The sequence below is a fragment of the Crocodylus porosus genome, unplaced genomic scaffold, assembly GCF_001723895.1.
Source record: "Crocodylus porosus isolate Cpor-Errol unplaced genomic scaffold, CroPor_comp1, whole genome shotgun sequence".
NCBI classification, from domain to species: domain Eukaryota; kingdom Metazoa; phylum Chordata; order Crocodylia; family Crocodylidae; genus Crocodylus; species Crocodylus porosus.
The window spans coordinates 78,922,442-78,945,691 of record NW_017728931.1 but is presented as its reverse complement, the minus strand read 5'-3'; the positions used below and the strand labels follow the sequence as shown (position 1 = coordinate 78,945,691).

The 23,250-nt window shown below is 41.6% G+C and overlaps 1 protein-coding gene across 2 annotated transcripts in view; it reads right to left on the bottom strand.

The window, feature by feature from the left end:
• The window catches only part of PTPRR (protein tyrosine phosphatase, receptor type R), a 211,627-nt gene that overhangs the window by 92,023 nt on the left and 96,354 nt on the right, over positions 1–23,250 (bottom strand). The window contains exons 3-5 of one of the 2 annotated variants that reach the window (XM_019543212.1): positions 15,103–15,216; positions 10,462–10,617; positions 411–521 (exon numbers count right to left, since the gene is read on the bottom strand). In XM_019543212.1, the coding sequence (XP_019398757.1) occupies positions 411–521; positions 10,462–10,617; positions 15,103–15,216 (381 nt within the window). Of the gene's footprint in view, positions 1–410; positions 522–10,461; positions 10,618–15,102; positions 15,236–23,250 lie in introns of both variants that reach the window. The other variant, XM_019543213.1, reaches the window with a different exon arrangement.

The window sequence follows — 23,250 nt, the reverse complement described above, 5'->3', positions numbered from 1 at the left end:
TGTAAAATAAGAAATAAAATGTGCTAGAAGTCTGTATTTACTTTGACTGCAAGCTTAGTAAACTATTTTTTCAAGCTTCACTCTAATGGTTTATCATGTTACTGGAAGCTCTCAATTAAGTTACAGTAAAGTTGTTATGCACAGTTAAGTGCCCATTATTTCTTTATCTCACCTATTGTAATATTTTATGTCAGAAATGAAACATTCTAAACATAATAAGATTCATGTATCTGTTAATCATCTGTCTGTGGCCTCACAGCACTATCAGAGTTCCTGACTGTTATTTAGTGGCCAAGCTTATGACTAATTTGTGGAAATGCTTTTGGGATACATAAAGGCTGCAGGACTCTACCCATCAGAATGATGTAAACAATATATTAATAAAAAACAAGGAAAAACAATAAACTTACCATTAAACACGTTACTAAAATGACAAAGATGCTGAGAAATATGACAACTGCATAAAATCCTTCTTTGCTCCAGATTTTATCCGCTTCATGTTGTCCTTGCAAAACATTTTTCTTTATTAAAAAATAAAGGATAAGAAAAATAAAGGGTGATGTTATACCATAGCATATGCAGATTAAAGAGTTCTGGTCCAGCATTAATCATGTTTTTAGTTTTGTTACAGTTAGTATTCTATAGTGTAGGGCACTTCATTTGACTGCTGCCAGTTCAACGTCTACTTAAGCTAAGCAAACTGGCTGAACTCATTTGCCACAATAATCCTAACACAGAGAAAGATGGTTTAAATGCTCCTTAGCAAGTGCTAAAGTAAATTTCGCATTCACATAATGGGTTGATCTTAAGCTAAGCAAACAAGATTCATATTCTTTCTCGGAAACTACCTAGCTCATCAGGTAAGAGGGCAGGGCTCTTATGTTTGCTGAGGAAATTGCTCAAGCTGTCTTTTTCATTCTGTTATGTGTCTCCTCCCACAACACCCACACACAAGCCTACGTACTATTTACAACTTACACAGAAGTGAAAACAGGTGCAAACTGAATCTCATGATGCATTAATAACTGAGAAACCCTGATATTATAACCTGAAAAAAACCTTATATTAAATTCTGATTATGTTTAATGCAATCTCCTAACCCTAGAGACTACCAGTGATATTACACTTTTAAAGCAGCTGTGTATGCTGAAAACTGCAGAGCTTTTGGGGAATATAACATTTAAAGAAGCTAAATAATATTTATTTTGGCTTTCCTAAAATAAAAAAAAATGTGGTAGTCTGTGAACGATAAGATTGCCACTACATTTTCAAATAGAAAAAAAGCTAACTGAAATTTGGATCCAAGTATCTTCTCTTCAGCTAAAATGCCCCTCAAAATATTTTGCATGTTCTTTCTATAATACAAATCTTCACTTATATGTTTCAAAGGGCAAAACCTAAATAACAACAGATTTGAAAGAACTTAAATTGTATATAGTAGTATGAAGAGCTAAATTCCCAGTCTATTTGCTTCCTTTTTTATTATAGCCTTTCTCAAATACAACTGTCAAATCGAGTAAGCACAAGGTATTTTCATCAGGCCCTCACTACTTATTTTCCTAACTCTGAATGCTGTCCTTGCACAGAAAATCTGTTTAGGCATTAACTCAACTGACTTACTTGTGTAAAACCAGTAGCACTGCCTTGTCTTCATTAAGAGTTTTAGCTCAAGGCAGCTATTTTTATCTTGTTACTCTCTTTTCTTCCAATGAAGACAGTCTATGATGGGGACATTTACATAAAAAGGTCATGAGGTTGACCAGAAGGATTCAGCTGTCTCATATTGGCAACAGATAGACAGCCTTCAAACTCAGAGGGCCTTTTGTTCTATCTCCGGGTCTTCACATGATTTGGAAACATGTTGCTAGTAGAATATCTAGCAGAAATGGGGGTAACTCATGCTCAGAATTTGCCATGCCCTGAGAAGCTTGCCCAATCAAGCAACTGCTATACACATTTACTAATCTCTTTAGCCCTAAAAGCCTCCCCCACCAAAAAATCTTTGACCAGAAAAAATTCAAGTGGAGGTGTTTGCATGCACTTTGCAGTGACGGACTTCTGGACATACAGCCAAAGTTCAAAAAGAACTGCTGTACTGCATTTGCCAGAAGAGCTCACTTTGACTGTCTCTCATTTCAACACAGATGTGCTTCCTCCTGCTTCTAGTCTGTGCAATTCATGAATTGCAGTTTCACAAAATAAAAACCTATGCATTTAGGGTGGTCAATTTAAAGGTGCTTTTAAAAATTACCATCTACTGACTTATATCAAGAAGAGAACACAGAAGTAGTATTAAAAAGGAAAACCTCTCCAACAGAAGCATTCTCTTGGTGACATACATGTCTTCCACAGCACTGGACCCAACTAGCAACTTACTATACACAGTGGTAAACAATTTGCCCCACTAAATTCAGTAAGAGTACTTGTGCAGGTGATTGCTCACCAGTATCACATGAGGTATCACATTTTGGCCCTATAAACAGTATACATGTCCTCAGGCTGCATAGGCATAACAAATGATTGTCCTTTGTTTAGGGAAATGCTCAGAAATGTGAAGAGTTTTCAATGGTAAGTTGCGGAAACTGTTCCTAAACATATTTTAAATAATATTTCCACATCTTTCATCATTGCCTTGTAGTGGTCTGTGCAATTTTGCTACCTCAGCATAGTAGGGAAGTTGTTTTAATAAGTAATTACAACACAGGACCTGGGTCCTAATGGTGGCTTAGTGCCCAGAATTGCAGCTGCTCTGCTTTCGGTGCTCCCATTGAAATCCATGGGAATTCCACAAGCAGAACAGCTGCAGCACTGGCTCAGGAGCTAACTGTTTGACCCTCTTTAGGTTAACCAATGACCTTCCTGTGTTTCAGGCATCCCGAGTGGAAAACTGGATGAAAGGCACATACAGAAAATCAGCTGAGCTGCCCTAGAGGGTTAGTGAACTGCTGCTATGATTCTCCAGATACAAGCTGAGTGCTATTTTATTTTTTCAATTCTTTTAATTGTTTTATTTTTTAATAAAACAGTGACAAAGGAGAGATTTTTTTTCTGATAGAATTTGACATATGTTGTTGAATCAACTATCTTTATTGACCATGGCAGAGTTTTCATTAATTTTCCCTTAGAAAATCAGATCCAACCATTTCCAAATACTAGAGATTGTCTATAAAAAGACAGTCATGCGGCTGTAACGATAACACCGATTGCAATACCATTTTGGAACACCAAAACACTTCCTTACCCTAACCAAAGGAATCTACACACTTTATCCTGCTGTATGGTATTAAGGACAGTAGACCCCTTATTTAAACTCTTCTGCAATTATAATTGCAGGAGTTCTGGTTATTAGGAATCCTCTGAATTGATTTGGAAAAGATTCAGAGTTTTGGATCAGCTGAGGAGAGGCAGGCACAGCTGGGTGGCTGCAGGTTCTCCCGAGGCTCCTTTGCCTGTACCTGCCTCTCCCTGGGCAGGGGGAGCCATGGGAGAAGGCCCCATGACTACCCTGCCTGGCCCTATCCCTCGCCCAGCCCCAGCCTCTCACCTCTTTTTAAAAAAAAGCCCCACACTCATTGGCTGCAGCAAGGGCTGTGGGGCCTCCTGGCAGAGCCCTCCAGCACAGACTCACTCCCCAATGCCCCCCCTGCCTAGCCCCAGAAGTCTGGAAATTAAAAAATAAACAAACCTCCAAACCCTCCAAAATGCACTCATCAGCAGTAGCAGCAGCTATGGGGGCTCCAGGGCCAAGTGGCAGAGCACCTTGCACAGCCCCTGCTCCATGATCTCCCCCTCTGCCCAGCCACACCTCCGATGATTGCCCTGCCTGGCCCCAGCATCCCAGCAATTAAAAAAAAAATAGCCCCACACTCACTGACTGCAGGAGCAGCAACTGGGGCCTCTAATGGCTCATGGCAGAGCCCCCCCACGCAGCGCGGGACAGTGGGGAGTACCCCCCCGCTTGGCACCCACACCGCAGCAGCCCCCTGACACGGGTGCAGCATGGCTTGGCAGGATGCCATGCACTGTCCAGGACTTAGGGCGGCTCCATAGGTCAGCCAGAGCCTAGCACTGCTCTGCCCCAGTGGCCCCAGCTCCCAGACAACGTGTGGTGCCCTGCTGCACTGCACTGCACCCATGCCATGGGGCAGGTGCGAAGTGTGTGGGGGGGTGATCCACAATGACTCCCACTGCCCTGCACTGCACAGGGGCTCTGCCATGGGTGCCCAGAGGCCCCAATCACCATTGCTGCAGATGGTGAGTGTGGGGCTTTTTTTTTTTTTAAGTGCCTGGAGTCTGTGGCAGAGCAGGGGCTGGGGCTGGGTAGGGTATCCATGGGGGCTTCTCCTGAAGCTCCCCCCACCTGGAGAGAGGCAGGCACAGCAGAGGAGCCGCGGGGAAAACCTGCAGCTGCCTTTCTGTGCTTGCTTTTCCCCAGCTGATCCGAATCTCCAACTCCAAATCAAACACTTCACCATTCACACAGGCCTACTGGTTATCACAGATGAGTCACCTCATCTGCATGATAAAAAATTATTTCTGAAACAATTCAGAACTTTTACTTCTGAAGTCCATAAGAACTGATAAGACATGGATCTAAACTACTAAGTTAATTTTAAAATGGTTTAATTGTCAAGGTTCAAGAGATAAGCTGGGTACGTCCTTTTGTCTGATACTAAGGATCAGAAAAGCAGAGACGCTGAGGAAAAAAACCCTCTCAACTCTTACAGACACTGAAGCTTGAGGCTGGGAGTGGATGATTACATTAAACTAATGGGAACCATTACACATTTCTTTAGCTAACTAGGCAGCTGCTCAGGCCTTAGACAGATATACTTTAACCTTGTTTACTTTTGATTTTCTTGCCGACAAACAACCAGTTTAGTTCAAAACCATGCTATTTCCTGTGTGGACATGTGTAAGTCTCACTTATATCAATTAAGTCAGTGAAAAAATAACATAATTTAAATCAATGTAAGCTATTACTGAACTGATTTAAGAGGGTGTGGCTGTGCCTACATAAGGTGCTGACTATGCAGTCGTTACTGTGCAGTTATTTAGTACTTAGATAAACTGCACAGTAACCGGAGTTACTGCACAGTTGCATTGAGAAACAGCTTTTTTGTGATGCTGACTGCGGAGTAGTTATGGGCTATGTGCAGTTATCATCTGATGTAGACGTGTCCTGTGCATAGGGGGTCTTCTTAGGTTCAGCTGAACTGGAGCAAGGTGTGTGCATATAAAAATATTTAGCTTTTTAATAAACCTTTCCGTCACTAAGATATGTTGGGAAGCAGGGCACAGGCAAATCTAGCAAAGCATTCTCAGTAACAAGGAAAATGAACACTCAATCCTTGGTAACTGAGGGGAATGGGAGAAGGGAGGCACTGACTTGTACCAAGGGGTGAAGGGATGTTGCAGACTTAGCTTACACGATAGCAATGAAGACAAGGTAAATTGGATTAACAATTCAAGGTAAAGCCAATAGAGTAGCCTGGAGTCAAAGTCAAGTGGCTAACCCGAGTTGAAACCTGAGTTACCACTTCTATTTTAACCCAAGGTAGATGATTTGGTTAATAACATGCCCATGATGACAAAATTGCTTTGGAAAGACTAAAACAATCCTGGATATGATAATTTTTAGGGCAGCCTTCAAGTTCCACATTAGTTCTTTCCTTGTATACAACTCCATTTTTGTGAAACAGATGCTATTTTTATGTATCTTTTTTTTTGTGGGGACAGGTTTTTAGGAGAGGCAAATCTCTTTTTGGCTATATGACCAGCAGATTTCTGTAGGGGTGTAACTCTTGTTTTTTACCTTGTCCAGATAGAATACTATGTGTGCCATGCCTGATCTGATGGGCACCAAGTGGCTCTGGGTTTTGTTCTTGATTAGCAGTGTGTCTTTCCAAGATGATAATATGCATTCAAACTATGGGTTACGATCACTTGTCCTTGCACTGACTTACGGTTTGTATATGCTTTAAAGTTTATGATTGGTCCATCTAACCTTGTCTCTCACAGAAGTCAGTATCACATGGTTCAAATGCAATCACAAGAATTCTTGTAGTAGACATTTGGGCTAAGTACAGATGCTCAAAAAGCCCGAGGTGGAAGCACTCTATGAATAGTGCTTTATTTAAAGCGCTTTACATTAGGTTGGGACTGAACAGAACACACATTAGTGGGGGGACTCGGAGCCTGCCTGTAGAGGCAGTGGCTGAGGCCAGGAGGCTGCGGGCACTCCTGCACACCTCATAGGAGGCTGCAGGAGAATGCCAAGCCAAGCCAACCCCAGCTGAGAAACCACCTACCCTGGATTGGCCAGTGTGGCCCCTCTTCCCAGCCCTGCCACCTTGCCAGATAGCTGCTGTCAGTGCCAGCTGCTGGAGGAGTGGGAAAGGAGCTCCCCACAGCTTGTGGACTCAGGTCTTGGTAGGGGCCAGCAGAGAAGCTCTGTTCTCCTCTACCCCCTACCACAGTTCCCAGTATACCAAAAAGCAGTGCAGCTCCAAGCTGTAGCTCTTGGATGCAGCTCGGGGAATAGGGCCTCTCTGCCATGTGGATTCCACGCCCCCCCGCAAAACTTGCGGGCATGGGTTGTTTTGGTGAGGCTCATGCTGGGTCTGTGCAGCAGAGAGGCTCCATTCCTTCAACTGCAGCTAGAAGCTGCAGCTCACTGCTGCACTGCTTTTCAGTGCATCGAGAACTGTAGCTGCAGAGTGGGGTGGAGAGGACCTGGTCTGGTTACATCAAGAATCATGGCCACAAGCTTGGGGGTGGGATCCGTGTGACAGAGAGGCTCCATTTCCCTCCCCCACCCCACCAGTTCCCAGTGCTGCAAAAAGTGGTGCAGCCCCAAGCTGCAGCTCCTGGCTGCAGCTGCGGAAGTGGAGCCTCTCTCCCATGTGGACCCAGCCCAGCCCCCACCCAGACCCATGTCCATATGTTGGGGAGGGGGATGGAAATCTTCACGTGGCAGAGAGGCTCCATTCCCCCAGCTGCAGTCAGGAGCTACAGCTTGGATCTGCACTGCTTTTCGCCACGCTGGGAACTGTGGCAGGGAAAGAGGAAGGGGGAAATAGAGCCTCTCTGCCACATGGAGACCTGTGCCTGCCAGCTTGGCTGTAGGCATCCACACAGCAGAGAGGCTTTGTTCCTCCACCTTACTGCCAGACCATGCAGGGAGGAGACAGAGTCTTTTCTGTCTGTCTCCCCTCTGACAGCCTGGGAGCAGGGCTGGGCCAGTGCTTGCCCAGAGCAAATGAGCACTGGCTGAGGCTTGCAAGTTGCCCAGCAAGAGGTCCCTGGGATGCTGGTGGAATGTAACCTATCTTGGCTTGGGATGGGACTGGTACAGACATTCAATAGATTGCTCTAACCAAAAGCGCTTTAGTTTGATACCACATCCATCCAGGGTTAACTTAGACCAGGATCCACCATTTTTAAAGCATTCTATGTGTTATGAATGTCTGTTCAGTTATGGCTTTAGAAAGCTTTTTGCACACTTAACCTGTGATAAGCGTAACTTCTGTACAGGCCTGTGTAAGCTGCCCATGGCAAATTTTGTACTTACTTCCACACTTCCTATCAATTACTATTTGGCTTATTGCCATGAAACATGAAAGCCTAACTGAACAGTTTCATTATTCAGCTATATCAAATCCTTTACTATAATCATCTAAACTCTTAAACTCAACAGCATCTTGTCACAGAAGTTCCACAGGCTGATTATATGTTACAGAAAAATATATGCATGTATAGGACACCATTTTAAGTGACTAGAAAGTCAGTACTCCCACAGCAAAGGTAGGATGGATATCAGCTCTTACTTAGGAGGTATTTCTCAGAGACTAACATATGATAGTCTAGACAGAGTTGATTTAATTGAAAATATACTGATCTCCCTAAATTGATTATAGGGCAATTCATCCTCAGCTAAGTGGCACAGTTCAACTGAAGTCAATAGAGACATACCCACATCAGTTTACCGTGAGTATACAGATTAAGATGTATTGCTTACTGACCCACTGGTACAGGTACCTCTCTGGCCCCTAGATGTCAAGGACCCAGTTTCATGCTCATCCACAGACTTACTACATGATCTTAGGCCTCAGTTTTCCAGATGTAAAACGAGGAAAATACATCCTAACTTTACAGGGATATTGTTAAGACAAATGCATTAAAGACTTTGAAGGGCTCAGACATTGTAACATATGAAAGGATAGATTTAGCATCAGTTCAGGAATTAATGTAATCAAAGAATGTAGGAATATATTTATTCAAAGGGCTGCAAGGGTCTTTGTACACTGTGCTATGAAGAGTTTCCCTAGTTTATCTTTTGGGTTTGTTTTGCTTTTGCTTTGTAGGGTTTGATTTTATTCTTTGGGCAGATTTAGGGAAGAGTTAATAACCAGGCAAGTAAGATTACACCTAGTTGTCTTCTCAGCTCCAATTTTGGCAAAAGCTTACATATATAAATAGTTCCACTGAAGTCAATGGGACTAGTTACATGTGTCACTAGCATGTGCATAAGTCTTTGCAGAATTTGGCTCTTAGTTTTGTAATTAAAAACAAGAATAAAAGACATAATATTAAAATAAGGTTCTTGTTTTGCAACAGCTTTAAAATAGAGTACAGTCTCCATGGTTTTATACATTCTTCAATGACTTATCTTGTTTGAAATCGTTTCCTCTGTTTGGCTACATTTATCTGATTGACAGAGAGCAAATGCAAATACCTAGCAGTTCCAGAGTATTGAAATATACTTTTTTTCATATAACATAGATGAGACGTTCAGCACTTTATTTTTCAGACAGTCCCTGAAAACTTGAAATCATTTCTCCATTCATCCATTATTCATATATATTTTCTTCCCATATCTATTTGGAGTGTTATTTGTAAGTGCACTATTTGGAACAGATAATTATATTTATTACAGCTGTAAAACTCATAGGCTTCAACAAAGGACAATTCTAATTTAAAGAAAGTATTTTAGTATCAGTAGCCCTGATAGTTGATGGGACCTGTAGTGAACAGATCTGACATTTGCACGGAAGTGCTTAGCTTCACTTTATGACCCTCTAACCCAGTATTAGAGCTGCCAAAAATGGGTGAACTTTCCCATTTCTGCACAGGTAACTTCCTATAGGAAATGCATACAAGTGTACTTATGAGAATTTGTTCTTGGTGTTACATTTTCAGACTGAATCTGTCTTGAAGCATTTTCCACTGAAGTAGAATATTTAAAATCAGCCAGAAAAAATGTCTGTCCAATAACTTTAAAGATACTATAAGCAGCAGCCATTATGTAACTAGCTATGGCATATACACAGACTTGGATTTGAGAACTATAATGCTTTGCTTAGGAAGGGAGTAAAGCTGTTAAATTTAGGTTTTTCAAGTTTTTGTTTTTTTCAATAAAAATGTCTTCTTTTTTTTTAAATTCATATTCTTGCCAAAATGGAAATTGTCATGGGAAAAATAATGTTTGTTTATGATTTTTTTTTCAGGTGACTCATGGATCTGAACTCCCATAGAGATCTGACTGGCTGTATGGGCCTCTGAGACACCAAAAAAAATCCAGAATGGTAGTCTGATGCCTGACACATGTGAACTCACCAATTTCCTTCCTTTATTTTTAAATTGGTATCCCCCATAGTATACACAGCTCAGCAGATAAGCTCAAAGTTGAATGTATGACTGAACAGCAATGTCTTGAGCAATGTGGAGGTGATAGTGATGTTATTTCTTTAAAATATGTTACTATACAAAAATAAAAGTTGTAAGAGCAATAATAACAATAACAACGATCTTTTATTTGGTTAGTTAAAAAACTCTTCCACAAGACAGAGTGGCCGCATCTACACAAGATACTTACTGCACAGCAGCTCATTACTACTGCACAGTAGCGTTGTTGGGCACGTTACTACAGCATAGTAAGTGTCAGTAGGCAACCGTGTTGAGATGCTACTGTGCAGTAATGCTGGTTACTGTGCACTCATTTAGTACTTGGCTATGCAAGTACTAAATGACTGTGCAGTAACAATTATGCAGTCAGCATCTTGTGTAGATGCAGCCAGTGAGACATAGATAAAAACAAAGTATGAAAAGTCTTCCATATAAGATACAATTAAAACCTATATGGACAAAGCAGATTGATAAACTAACCTGAAGTGGGGAATTATGAGATGTTCTATTTTTTTTCTCCAAAAGAAGTCTCCAAGCAAGTCAACTCATATATGCAAAACCAAAGTTTCTAAAGGATTATTTTTAGCCCATTCAAGCATTCTTAAAGCATCTAACAGCATTATTTTATTATTGTCTTGTAACAGTAATGTTTTAAGCTAGATATTTTCTTCAGTTTCAATGCTTTAGCCTTTGAGCTAACACAGAATTCAATGATTATAATACTTTTGCCTAAGTTATAATACACGCTAATATGATAGACAAGTGATCACCTACCTCAGGAGAGACTTCTGTAATTCCAAACTGGGATAAACTCTGATGCAAAACATTGATATTAAGCGAACGCAACACCTCTTCAGATGGGAGCGCATCAGAAATTCCTAGTTTTCTATTTACCGGAGACACAAATAGTTCAACACAGTTCTTCTTTCCCTAGTAAAATCAGATCACACAAAATCATATAAAACTGTAGAGTCCTGAATACTTTCTGCTAGCCACAAAAGCTTCACCATATTGTCAAAGTGGCAGAACAGGATACACAGGCTGCTCAACTGTACATACTGATTCTCATTTTCAACCAGTTCAGTCTTCACAGGATGATACAATTTGCTATGGGTTATATCTTTTCCCTTTTGCTTGGTGACTGTTGATAGATTATTTTTACCTACAGGTCATCAACTTTATATATTTTGCTCACGCAAAAATGCTTAGGATAATGACAAGTAGTTTGCTGTTGTTTTGCTATATTAGTGTCAACACATTTTAGTCACGAGGCATGGTGAGATGTGCTGTTCTTATGTTTTATTGCAATATCGTTCCATATGATGGCACAATAATTTGAAAGGACCTCAAAGTCTGCCTGGAAACAATTCTGACAGCATAGGAGAAAAACCTGCTCTTGGTTCCACTATCTTGCAATTTTTGTTAACAGAATACAGACAAGTTTATTAAAACTGAGACAAATTTAATATTTTCCTCCAGGATATAGAGATATTTTGCTTTATTCCTTCATTGCTATGAGGAAAGAAATATATCATGATATTTTTAAATAAATAACACTGCATTCAGAAGAATAACTTCACACGGAGATCAGATTTAACAGCATACTTTCCAGGAGGATTACTTTAAATTTAACTTCTGTCCTCCGTATTTTGGTGGGTAAGTGTTTACCTCTATGTTATCACATTATACCAGCACATCACTCAGCCCTGTTTGTTCTCTTGTGATCAGCCAGGATATATATAAACTATGTATCTTTAGAGAGCAGTATCCCTGAGACAAGCTGAGTTTTGCGAAATGAAAATACCTACAACAGTGCCAAGGCAGGGGTTAATTATCAAATCACCCGTGTGAACAGCTGCCATGACACTGAAGCCATGATTCTGGGAAAATAATACATTCTGGGAGTAGGTGGATTATGGAAGCGAAAGTAGGTAGATGAAGTGGCATCCCCACCTCTTTATGATGCCCGTAACTGACCTTCCCTCTGATCACAGGAGGGACTTTATACCTCTGCTAATTTAGTGTTTATGTTGCATGGGGGGAACTGCCTATGTAGCAGCAACAGCATGGGCAGTGGGAATAAGGTCTTGAATTACTTTTTTAACTCTTCTTAGCAACTATAAGATCTTGGACAAGTCATATATCTTCTTTTGTGCCCTATTTTATCCATTTGGAACAGTGGGAGCAACCTTTTTGCAGGGGTGCCACAAATTAGACCTGCACATTCCCTAAGTGCCACTCCTATTCCCTTCTTCTGCCAGATCTGTTTTCTGCTGCTCCCTACTATGTGCTTCCTGCCTGATCTCCTGCTCCGCTCTATTTCCTGCCCTATCTGTTGCTGCACTGCCTGGCCCCTTCCTGATCTGCTGTGGCCCACACATAGAGGCAGCCTGTGCCATTGTGGCACTTGTGCCACAGGTTGGCCACTCTGATGTAGAAAATGCATAGATTAATACCATGGAGGCTGGGCCATGGGGGCTGGGCCCTTCCCAGCGGCTGTGGCTCTGTGACAGGCTAGCTTAGCAGCATGAGTGAGGGCTGGCTGGGTTGCAGGCTGCTCGGGCCAGCTTGGAAGTGCTGGTGGGCTTTGAGCCCTGCACCCACCTCTGTGCCCCTTCTTCTGTGCAGCACCTGGCAGCTGCAGGCGCATCACAAGCAAATCAGTTCAATTTTTGCAGGTTAGACTAACCTTCCAAGATTGAATCAATTCAGGCTTCAGCTTTTTGAATGTCTATCCCTAACCTAGATGTTTGGGTAAACGTGTGAAAAGATCTAATGCATGGCAGGAGATAGGACACATGCATGGCAGGAGGTGTGACTATGGGATCCCAAATCAGATCGAGTCATGCTTTATTACTGGTGCAGGGAGATTCTGGGATCGCCATCCTGGGCTCCCCCTGCACCAGCAAGTAGCAAGCTCCCACAGCTGAGAATCCAGCAGCTAGCAAGATTCAGCTGCAGCTGCAATCCATGTACTGCCAAAGTCCTGCAGCTGATGGGGGATGCTGGTATGACTCAGTTGTGGCACTGCGTGGAAAGCTGCCGGGGCTGAGAGTGCCATCAGCTGCAGGACTCCAAGTCCCAGCAGTACATAGTGCCCCCTCACCCTCCCCTGTACCTGGGAGCCACATCAACTGATGGGGCTTCTGGCAGGGGCTTAGCATGTTGCAGTCCTATGCCTGGGAGCCCCACCAGCCTAGGGAACCTAGTGGTGGGGGCATACCTTGCTACACATGCAAACTAAAGCTGGACAGAAACCAGCTATAAAGTTAGTACACCTTTTCCAGCTCTGGCTTTATAGCTGGATGGACCTTTTATGGCATGATAGTTAATTTGCACATGTATCCAGTCTAAATTAATTGCAAAATTAACCAGTAATTACATGTCATGGCCTGTGTTTCATTTCTCAGTTACTTAGGATCCATCAGGGAAGCTGCTAAGTGATTTGCTCTGCTAGCTGGGGTTAGCACTCATAAAGAGAGTTTCTCTCTTAATTGTACTTTACTATGTGTAAACCTTATAACCTTATCATTTTGGTTAATGTACAGGACAGAAAGATTGCTATGAATGGTTGGCATTCCTAAAGGAAATAAAAAGGATTGAACTATATTGCTGCTCATGTTCCCTTTTGTACATCTTGTGTGATCCTCTCACGTAGAGGCATTATGTGAAGGTATTTTTTATCCCCTTTGACATTTAAAATCTCATTGAACTAGGAAATACATTTATGCTGAACCTGTCATTCCTCTTTGCTAATGTTCAGCCTACATGAAGATTAAAAAAATAACTTGCCTTCATTGTGAAACATTAATGGAATAATGGAACAATATGGGTATTTGTTTGATAGCAAAAATGCCCTGTGGAAAGCAACAAAAGTGATAGGTTCATACTGTGTCCCATTACCATTCACCTTACATGGAGGATCTCAAAATGAAAAGGAACATCTTTTGGAAAAAAAAAAAAAAAAGCCTTTCTGTTCCCTCTTAGAAATAAAGTCTGACCAGCTTCTGTTAATGTGGTACCTTAAGAATGGAACAATATGGGTATTTGTTTGATAGCAAAAATGCCCTGTGGAAAGCAACAAAAGTGATAGGTTCATACTGTGTCCCATTACCATTCACCTTACATGGAGGATCTCAAAATGAAAAGGAACATCTTTTGGAAAAAAAAAAAAAAAAGCCTTACTGTTCCCTCTTAGAAATAAAGTCTGACCAGCTTCTGTTAATGTGGTACCTTAAGAATGACAAGATCCTTCCTGAACACATGCTGCTAAAGCCCAAATTCAAGGCAGGAGGATTAATGTAATAAATTACTCACATTTAAATTACTCAGCCTCTATAATCCGGGTGCCTTAGAAATAACAAAGTTATAAAGACAGAGGTTCAGATGAAAGTTAGATTGAGGGGATAAGGCATAAAGAAACCCAGGATACATTTTTTTCTCATGAAAATGAACTGTAGAATCAAACAGGGATGAAGCTAATGGAATTTTATCAGAGGTGGATTCAGAGGAGGCATGATAGCCTGGTTGCAGCCCCCCTCTGATACTGTACTACTTGCACAGTGAGTTCTCAGCTCACTGGCATGTCAACACAGCTTCTGCTGGGAGCTCCTCTGCTGGGAACTGTACGAGTTCACCAGCTGATCTGTCTGGAATCCCTTTCAAACAGCTCTGGAGCCTGATGCTGTTTGTTTTTCCTACCTTTCTTTCCCGCACCCCTCCCGCCTGAATTCAGCAGCAAGGGAAAGCAAGGGAACATGCAGCAGTTGTCAGGGATGCTGAACCCCTGCTTTCATGGAGCTCTGGGGCTATGTGCTGCTCATTTCTTCCTTTCCCCTGATCTTGAATGCAAAGGTGTGGGAAAGTCAGAAGGGAAAGGCAAACAGCAGCAGGTTCTGGAGCTAAAAGCAGGGACTCTGGGCCGACCCCTTACCAATGACCTCATAGAGCTCATGCTGCAAGTGGAGCTCCCAGCAGGCGCTGCACGGACATGCGGTGAGGTCTGAGAGCTCACCAGCATCCAGGATCACAGTGAGGGTTGGCAGCCACACCGTCTTTGGTTGTCTGCACACGTGCAATGAGTTCTTTTCACTGTGCATGTGCCAGACCTCCGAAGGGCGTGCAGCCATACCGTCACTGAGATCATGGATCTGCCCCTTGATTTTACAAAACTTAGTCTATGAATAATTGTAGAATGACCTACAACTGAATTGGGAATCTGCTATAAGTTTTTTGAAGTACCATATAACAGGAATATAATTTTCTATCACATTCTATTTGACTGTTAAACAACCTCTAGAAAGGAGACCTCTTTCTATCACATTCTACTGGACTTTTCCATTATGGCAATAAAGCTAATTTTATTTAATTGCAAATAGCCTGGCCATTTTGTTATATGAAGCTCTTGGTACTTACAATGAGTCGGTTGATGTGAACTTGCTGAGGTAACAGCCCTAAAGCTGCAGCTACTCCTTGGCGGAATATCCGAAGCAATGTGATATTCAGCTTGTTTACATCCATCTGCAGCGTCTGAAAAACAAAACAAAAGCTAATGAGTTCCTTTCTCAGCACGGTGAGTTCTCAAGATACCTGACCTCCATGAATACTGCTAACTGTTTTCCCCAGGATGAAAATTTGTGAAATCTATTTGCACTTTTATTAAAGAACAAGTACAAGAAAAGCTTGAAGTGTGCTAAATACTGGAAAAGTACAACCTTTCCCCTACTCCATTCATTTTGGGCTTTGGAACCTTTTAAGTAATTCCTATGACAAGAGACACTGTTATAAAAACCACAATTACCAAAAATATAAAGAACAGTTTAGTTCTGAATATGATTTCACTTTAAGAGAAGCTAGTGGTTTTGGATAGGAGAAATCTGTTTTGTGTATTTTCATAGAATATGTATTCATCATAATTGTAGAAATTGGTCAGAATGTCAGTAAAAGGGTTTATTTCTTTCTTGGAAATGTGGTTCCTATGATTCAAAAGTACAAATAATTGATCATTTTATTTTGGCCTACCCATACCTCATAGGGAATGGCTGTAAGATAGGGCCACTGTAAAATGTTCTTCCTTCATATCACAGGTTTATAGTGACACCTGGGGTGTAAATAAGCATTTGCTGCACCCAGGTCTAGGTTTAGTTTGCTTGCTTTAAGCTGTCTCAACCTACTCTGGGAGCAGTGAATGCAGCTGTGCACTGCTTCTTGGAGTGACACGTACAGCTGTTTACCACTGCCAGAAGCAGGATGGGAAGTCCAAGGTAAGTAATGGCTGGTGGGATTGTGGGGGTGCAGGGAGAGGCTGGTGGGATTGGGAGGGATGGCAGGTCCAGGGGTGCATGCAGGATGGGATGCTAGTAGATTTTGAGAAGGGGGAGTCAAGGGACTAAAAATAACCCAATCAGGATCATGTGGAGGGGGATGGAATAAGAATAGCACAGCCACAAGGCTAAGACAAGTGGCTGGGCTTTCCCAGCCCAGGTGATGTGTTGTGAGCATATTTGGGTATTTGCTAGATTGGGGAAACCCCTTCCTAGATTGGATTAGCCTTTTCTTGATCTAAGTTAATGTACCTTCTTTGGTGAACTAACTTAGATTGCGTGCCACTTTTTGGCCAATTTAACCCTGAGAATGCCTCCATGAGTGGGCATTTAGCTCAACCTAACCTTGCAATGACATGCCAGCGAGGTCTGAGAGGTTACTGGCATCCAAGATCACAGCAGGGGGTTGTGGTCGCACTCTTTTTGGCTGTGTGCACATATGCAATGAGCTCTTTTCACTGCACATGTACTACACCACTGACGGGGGTGTGGCCATGTCCCTATCACTGATCCTGGATGCAGCCCTGGATTTTACAGAATTATTCTATGAATAATTCTAGAATGACGCAAAAATTGAATTGGAAATCTGCCCTGGTTAGGTCAATCTAAATGTAACCCTTAAACACTTCTTCATATTAAATCCTGAGAAGAGTCCCTGCTGAAGGAAAGCTTCCTTTGAAATTAACTGAAGTTCAAATCAGTGCACATGGAGATCTTGACCACAGGAAGTAATGGACAGGTTTACTCTGCTCCTCCTGTGCTCTTTTGTAGATCATTTGGGCTTGTGGAAGCCAGAAGGAGGAGGAAATGAGGTGCTGTATCTGTGGCTTCTTGTATTTTGACAACAGGCAGAAGGAAGAACTTGGAATCAAGTATAGTATATTCACTGAAAACTGATTGTTTTAATCTAGTGAAAATGATTTTCCAGGTAGGAGTTGAACCTTTCTATTTGAAGCCAGAAGAGGAGGTGCTCAAGGTCACAGAATGAGTAAATATATATCCAGGAATGGTTTTTATTCCTAGTACTCTATTACTGTATAAAGATTTCTTTTTTTTTTTATATTGACCTGTGAGTAGAATTAACTAGTAGTATGTGAGACAGCAAATTGCAAATATGCTCCTTAAAAGAAATTTATTTCCTTCCAAAGACTGCCGTTCCTAGAAAACAGGATTTATTCACAAAATTGAAAAATTTACCTGCAATATGCTGAATGTTTAAACCAGCAAAATTTTTGTAGGCAAAATGTTGTTTTGTGTTCCCAAATTTGATATTTTCCCCAATATTATCAATGAGAATGCTATGCTCAGTTTGGACTGGCTTGCTTATCAAGTCCAGATACAACAGCTGATTTAACCTGAATGTTTTAGGGTCTTCCAGGTTTAAATGTTCCCGTGTCCTTTGAGATTTTCATATTTTATAGTCGTATTTTATATTTGCAGGCATGTCTTGGGTTGGCTGCAGCTTCTTCAGCTTCATCCCCCCTGGGTAAGATGTCTTTATAGTGGAGGCAAACAGGTCTAGCAGTTTAAACACCAGACTTGGGAAGCTCTTTCTCGGCAGCATCCTCTATTTCAATGTTCAGAGTAGTGTAATAAATGAAGCTTGCATAGGAGTTATGAAACTGCTACTACTTTGCAAATAGGATGGATCTAGGACTTGAGTATTAATGAAAAAATGGGTTGCTACTCTGACGGTAAGATTCTTGAGAGTCCTTAGCTACATATCATGATGACATACAGACAGTGAAGAATTATTTGTCCAGACCAATGTCTCTGAAGAACAGAGACCATGCTTATAAATATTTTACTTTAATTGGAAAACAGAACATACTAATATAGCAGAGGTTAAATATTAGTTTAAAAACACAGAAGTGAGGAATTTAGACAACCAATAAAATTTTGATTTCCCTGAAAGGCCATTCATTACACGTATGTAATTGTCTCAAGGGTAAGTTTTAGAACTATGACTCTGAGCTATACTGATTTTCTTTTGCCAATTTTTTCCAGAAGAAGATGTCCCAGGAGTAGCTGTTTATGAGTGGGGGAACTAAGATGTAGATTCTAATAAGTTATTAATTATTATAGATTTAATATAAAGGAATAACTAAGACAGGGAGACTTGAGGGAGCAGCCCTGGGTACCAACTTCAGGAGTAGGAAGGGTGAAAAAATAAGAGCTGCTGTGTAGGCCTATTCATGAAGGCTAGTTTACAGAAATTCCAGTTTTAACAAGAATTCAGTGATTTAGCTCTTGACGGGGACTGTTCTGGAAGTCACTACATTGCATCAATATGCTATGCCCTCTCTGCTGATCCTCCATTTTCACTGAGTCAAGTACGAAGTACTGGGATTGGACTTCTTTAGGACTATCTCTTCATTTGCAACCTAAATGACAGTTGGTGTCATCAGCAATGTAAACACTGTAATTCTCAAGAGGAAACTATCAGGAACTGGAGTTCAAGACAAAACATGTTGGCTTTAATTCCCAGGTTCTGGATTTGTCTTTTGGAGATTAGCTAGTCTGATTTTATTTAAAACTTCGCCTTTCTGCAAACGCCTAGCATAATAATATAGGCTGAGGAGAATTAGGGAGAAGATAAATATGCAATAAAAAGAAAACAGGGGACAAGGAGAACAGATAGAAAAGAAATATTATGTTCCTGTAAGTAAAAAAGCTCCCTTCTAATATTTTTATGGCAATCTCATATTACAGTAATTTGGTGCCTAGAAACCAGAGTGACTGGTATTCCGTAACTATGACAGATTAGGATACACAGATTAGATTAGAAGAATTACAAAGGTCTAATGTGTCTAGGTTAGACAGATGATTGCAACTGGAATTAAGTAGAAATACTATGGAGTCCAGATCTTTCTGACTATTTGGAAGTCATAATAATATATGGAACAAAAAGAACTATTATGTACCTAAGGACATTAAACTCTGTACATCAAATACATAAAATAAAGCAATAAAAATGTTAGAACAGATGTTTTAATTATTTCTTACTCTGATTTTGGTGCTGCACCTTTTGCTTTGGAAAAGGAAGCACTGAAACAGTGTTATACAACACTGATTACTCATTTACTTATTGCTGATCAGCAGTGTTTATCATGTATTGTATCTACTCCCTAAGGAGTATACCATTTTGTATCTGCAGTCCATGCTGTCAGCAGAGACTTGGTAAACCTAGAGGGGAACAAGCACACCTGAGGACTCATTTCCCCAAGCAATTATTAATCTGGATATTGCAACTATAGAGACAGTTTCTAGGTTTATACACTTGAGGCAAAACAGACAATTTGAGGGTAAGGAATTTTATCTTCAGTAAAATACTTGGAAAGAGGGATTTCCTAATAGAAAAATCAGCAGGGGAAAAACAAACAAAGAAAGCGTATTAAAACTAAAATACTACAGGAGTTTTGGTATAGGGTTTTTTATATATATGGGAAAGAAAACTATACATAAAAGGATTGATTAACAATATAGGGTATTATTTTTTCCCTTATTGCAATGTATTGAACCAAATACTGGAATTGTTACTGAGGCAAAAATACCAGTGAATCCTCTATGCCACTCCATTTCTTTCCCACCGTTCACTTAGCTACAGCCCGCACTGCAGTTCTCGGTCATTCATTACACTGGCTCCTCCTGTCTGAACTCCACTTGACTCACCCAGTGGACTCTACCATCTGCTACTCCTCATCACCTATCATTAAACTTCTAGATAAGAAATATGAAAGATATAGAGGGTTGAAGTGTGAGACTGAGGCCTGCTCTACATGTTACATGTATTACACAATGACCTGGTTGACTGAGCAACTGAAAACCATAAAACAGGCTTTGTGCAGAAAGAAATCCCATAAGAGGGTGACATATTTACTCTCCTCTATAGTTAATATTAAAAAAGAGAGATGTCTTGTTGTGGTTGTGCAGCTCAGAGAATGTAGACAGAGTTTCCATGTCCTTTAGAGACATGCTTGCCCTCTGTCAGTTTTAGTGACTATTTGGTTTTTTATTTGTTCATGTGAATGGAAGATAGTTCCATCTAGGAAGGCTAAGGATGGATAAACATGTGTATGAAAGTTAGCAGTACTTATTATGATTTTAATATGGCTTAATCAGATCCATCCTATTCCCAGTTTTGGTTGGATGCGGGCTCTCTTGTGAATAAAATAAATGCCATTCTTGAGTCTACTCCTGTTTTTTTCCCTGGATCTCTCATAAATCAGTGATACCTGTTTGATTATATCCCGAGTGATCTTTGCTCAGTTAATTCCAGCCTAGCACCAAATTCAGCCAGTCTCTAACTTTATGCACCATGAACAGAAAGTGTGCTGGGAGCAGGTGGGGGGATAGCTGAATGGTTTTCATTCTGGTTAACATACATGAGGAGCCAAATAAAGAAAAGAATTTGTTTGGCACCTGTCAATATGATGGGCACCATTTGGGCACCTAAGCCCCTTTGGGATCCACAAATAAGTGATCTCTAGCTCATCTAAGAGGTTCAATTCAGTATGTGTAACACCCCTAGGACTCTCAGCTATTTTCATTGAAAAATGTGGCTGGAGGCAATGTTAATGACTTCTGCCTATGCAACAGGGCATCTTATGGGAGATCAATGCCATTCTGAGGCACACATCTCTTACCTCCCATGGGAGTTCTGTAGGAGCTGGACAACAGAGACACTCTCTATCCTTCTCTTTTCACTGATTACACATTTTATCCAGTAACTCTTTTATGAAAAATGCATAAGGGGTCCAGGACTTTCCCCTCCCAGTAAATGCATTCATCACTGGACTTCAGTCATACTTCTTATGCTCTCTCTTCTGGCCTTATAAAACTTCTTAGCTGCACAGTGGCACAGCTTTAACAGGAAGCATGGAGAGTGTTCCTCCAATCCCCCAGTGTAACCTAGTTCATGGTCTCATGGTTAAGGCACTCTCCTGGAATGTAGCCACAGGCTGAAGATGGCATTAATCCACTTCCAGGACAAATGCTCTAGAACGGGAATGCTCAACTCCTGGCCAGCAGGTCAGATTTGGTCCCCAGTGCTGAGTTGTCCAGCCCATGGGGCTGCCAATGGGCCCAAAACTTTGGTGGTAGGGGAGCAGTGGCACTGATTCTAGCACATGTGGTTGGGCAAGGAAAGGTGCTGGGTGCAGAAGTGCAAGGCCTCAGGGGCTGATCCCATAGAACAGGGTCCAATCCTGGTGTGTGGGGCCAGGAAGGGGCAGTGCAGGATCCCAGCTTCTGCACAGTAGAAATTCATGCTCACTTCCAAGCTGTAGTCACCAGGAGGCTGGGGCAAGCTGGTGGGGGGAACAGAGCCCTCCTGCTACATGGGCCCAAACTGGCTCTTCCTCCACAAGACCTGAACCAGCAAGCTGGAGGGAGACATGCTGTGGGGAGTTCCTGTTCTCCCCCAACGCGCCACAGCCTTGCAACCACAGGTGCTGACAGCAGTTAGCTGGATGGGGGCTGCGCTGGCCAATCAGGGTTAACTGGCTGCTCAGCTGGGCTTGGCACCGCTTTCTGGGAGGCTTGCAGGAGTGCCCCCAACCTGTTGTCCTCAGCTAGTGCAGACATGCTCTGAGTTCCCACCCCACCCCACCCACCAAACAGTGAACATCTTTTCTATTCACTGAACATCTGTACTTAGCCCATATGTCTAAGTCCAGGAAATTATTTTGGGCTGTGAATCTCAGTCATAAGTAAGCATCTACCTTAAGTGCCTAGTTCTGAAGACTAGTCCAAGAGACATAGTCCTTTCTTTCTATTAGTTCATTTAGGTTACTGACTAAATGTTATTGGCTCCCCCTTGCCATTCAGTGCAATGTCTGTTGTGAATCTCACTCTTAAGCCTCTAACTCTCCCCATTTAACATACAGAAAATTTAGATGCCAGATCTGGATTTGTCAATTCTGCTCCCAAAACCAGGCATATAAAGGTTAGATGTAGTGATCCTCACTGCCATTTTCAAGTCATTTTGTAGATCTGGGGTTGTCTCTCTATCTTGTTTTGTTTGCTGAGTTCCTCATCTGTAAAATGGGCATAATGGAAGCCATAGAAGCATCTATGATAGAACTTTTCAATGTGCTTTGGAGATGTTTTTGATTATGCCTTTAAATGTAGTTGTTCTTTCTCAATTTGGTTCTGCATTTCTCAAGAACTAAAATTTAATTGAGCATAAAACTGTCAGTCTTGCTAAAAATACCAGTCTGGAAGTATTTCAAAGCAACCAGAATTATAGTTTTGCAGCCCTTTCTGCCTCTCTTCTCCAGTTACCATGAGTTGTCTTAGAAAAGATGATAAAGATGATCTGACGCAAAAGCACAAGACAATACACAGCCAGATGGAAACATGGGGAGAGTGATGGAAAAGTTCAGCTGAACACCTCTCTAACCCTGTCATTCTTTGAGAAGCATGTGATAATTAGCAGCTTAAAACTGTCCAAACTGTCCTTATTCAATGTGCAGAAGCCAAATAATTTCCTACCTTACAATACAAGAACACAGAGCTAAATAGAGTACAATTTTTATGCACAGCAAGTTTGCATGAGTTACCTCTTATTTTATCCTCCCAAAGCCTGCTCAGATCCTCACAGTACTGGGCTCTTTTGAGCATGTTTAGTACAGTGCTTTATAATACATTTGCTTTTTCTCTCCAATTGTTAAATCTCTAGGTATGGACTGTTTAATGTTGGAAGTTAGAGAGAACAAGTACTGTCTTTTCCTGATCCCTTTGCATAAGCTTTATTTTAAGCTAGGTTTACATGTCTCAAATTACTCTAGGTCCCTGAAGTTAAAATTTCATAGATTCATAGATGCTAGGGTCAGAAGGGACCTCAACAGATCATCGAGTCTGACCCCCTGCTTAGGCAGGAAAGAGTGCTAGGGTCAGATGACCCCGGCCAGATGCCTATCCAGACTTCTCTTAAAGACCCCCAAGGTAGGGGAAAGCACCACCTCCTTTGGAAGTCCACTCCAAATTTTGGCCACCCTTACTGTGAAGTTTTTCCTGGTATCTAGCCTAAATCTGCTCTCTGTCACTTTGTGACCATTGTTCCTTGTAATCACAACAGGTGCCCTGGTGAACAGAGCATCTCCGATCCCTTGCTGCATCCCCCTAATGAATTTGTAGGCAGCCACAAGATCACCTCTCAGCCTTCTCTTGCAGAGGCTGAAGAGATCCAGGTCCCTCAGCCTCTCCTCATAGGGCTTGTCCTATAAGCCCCTAACCA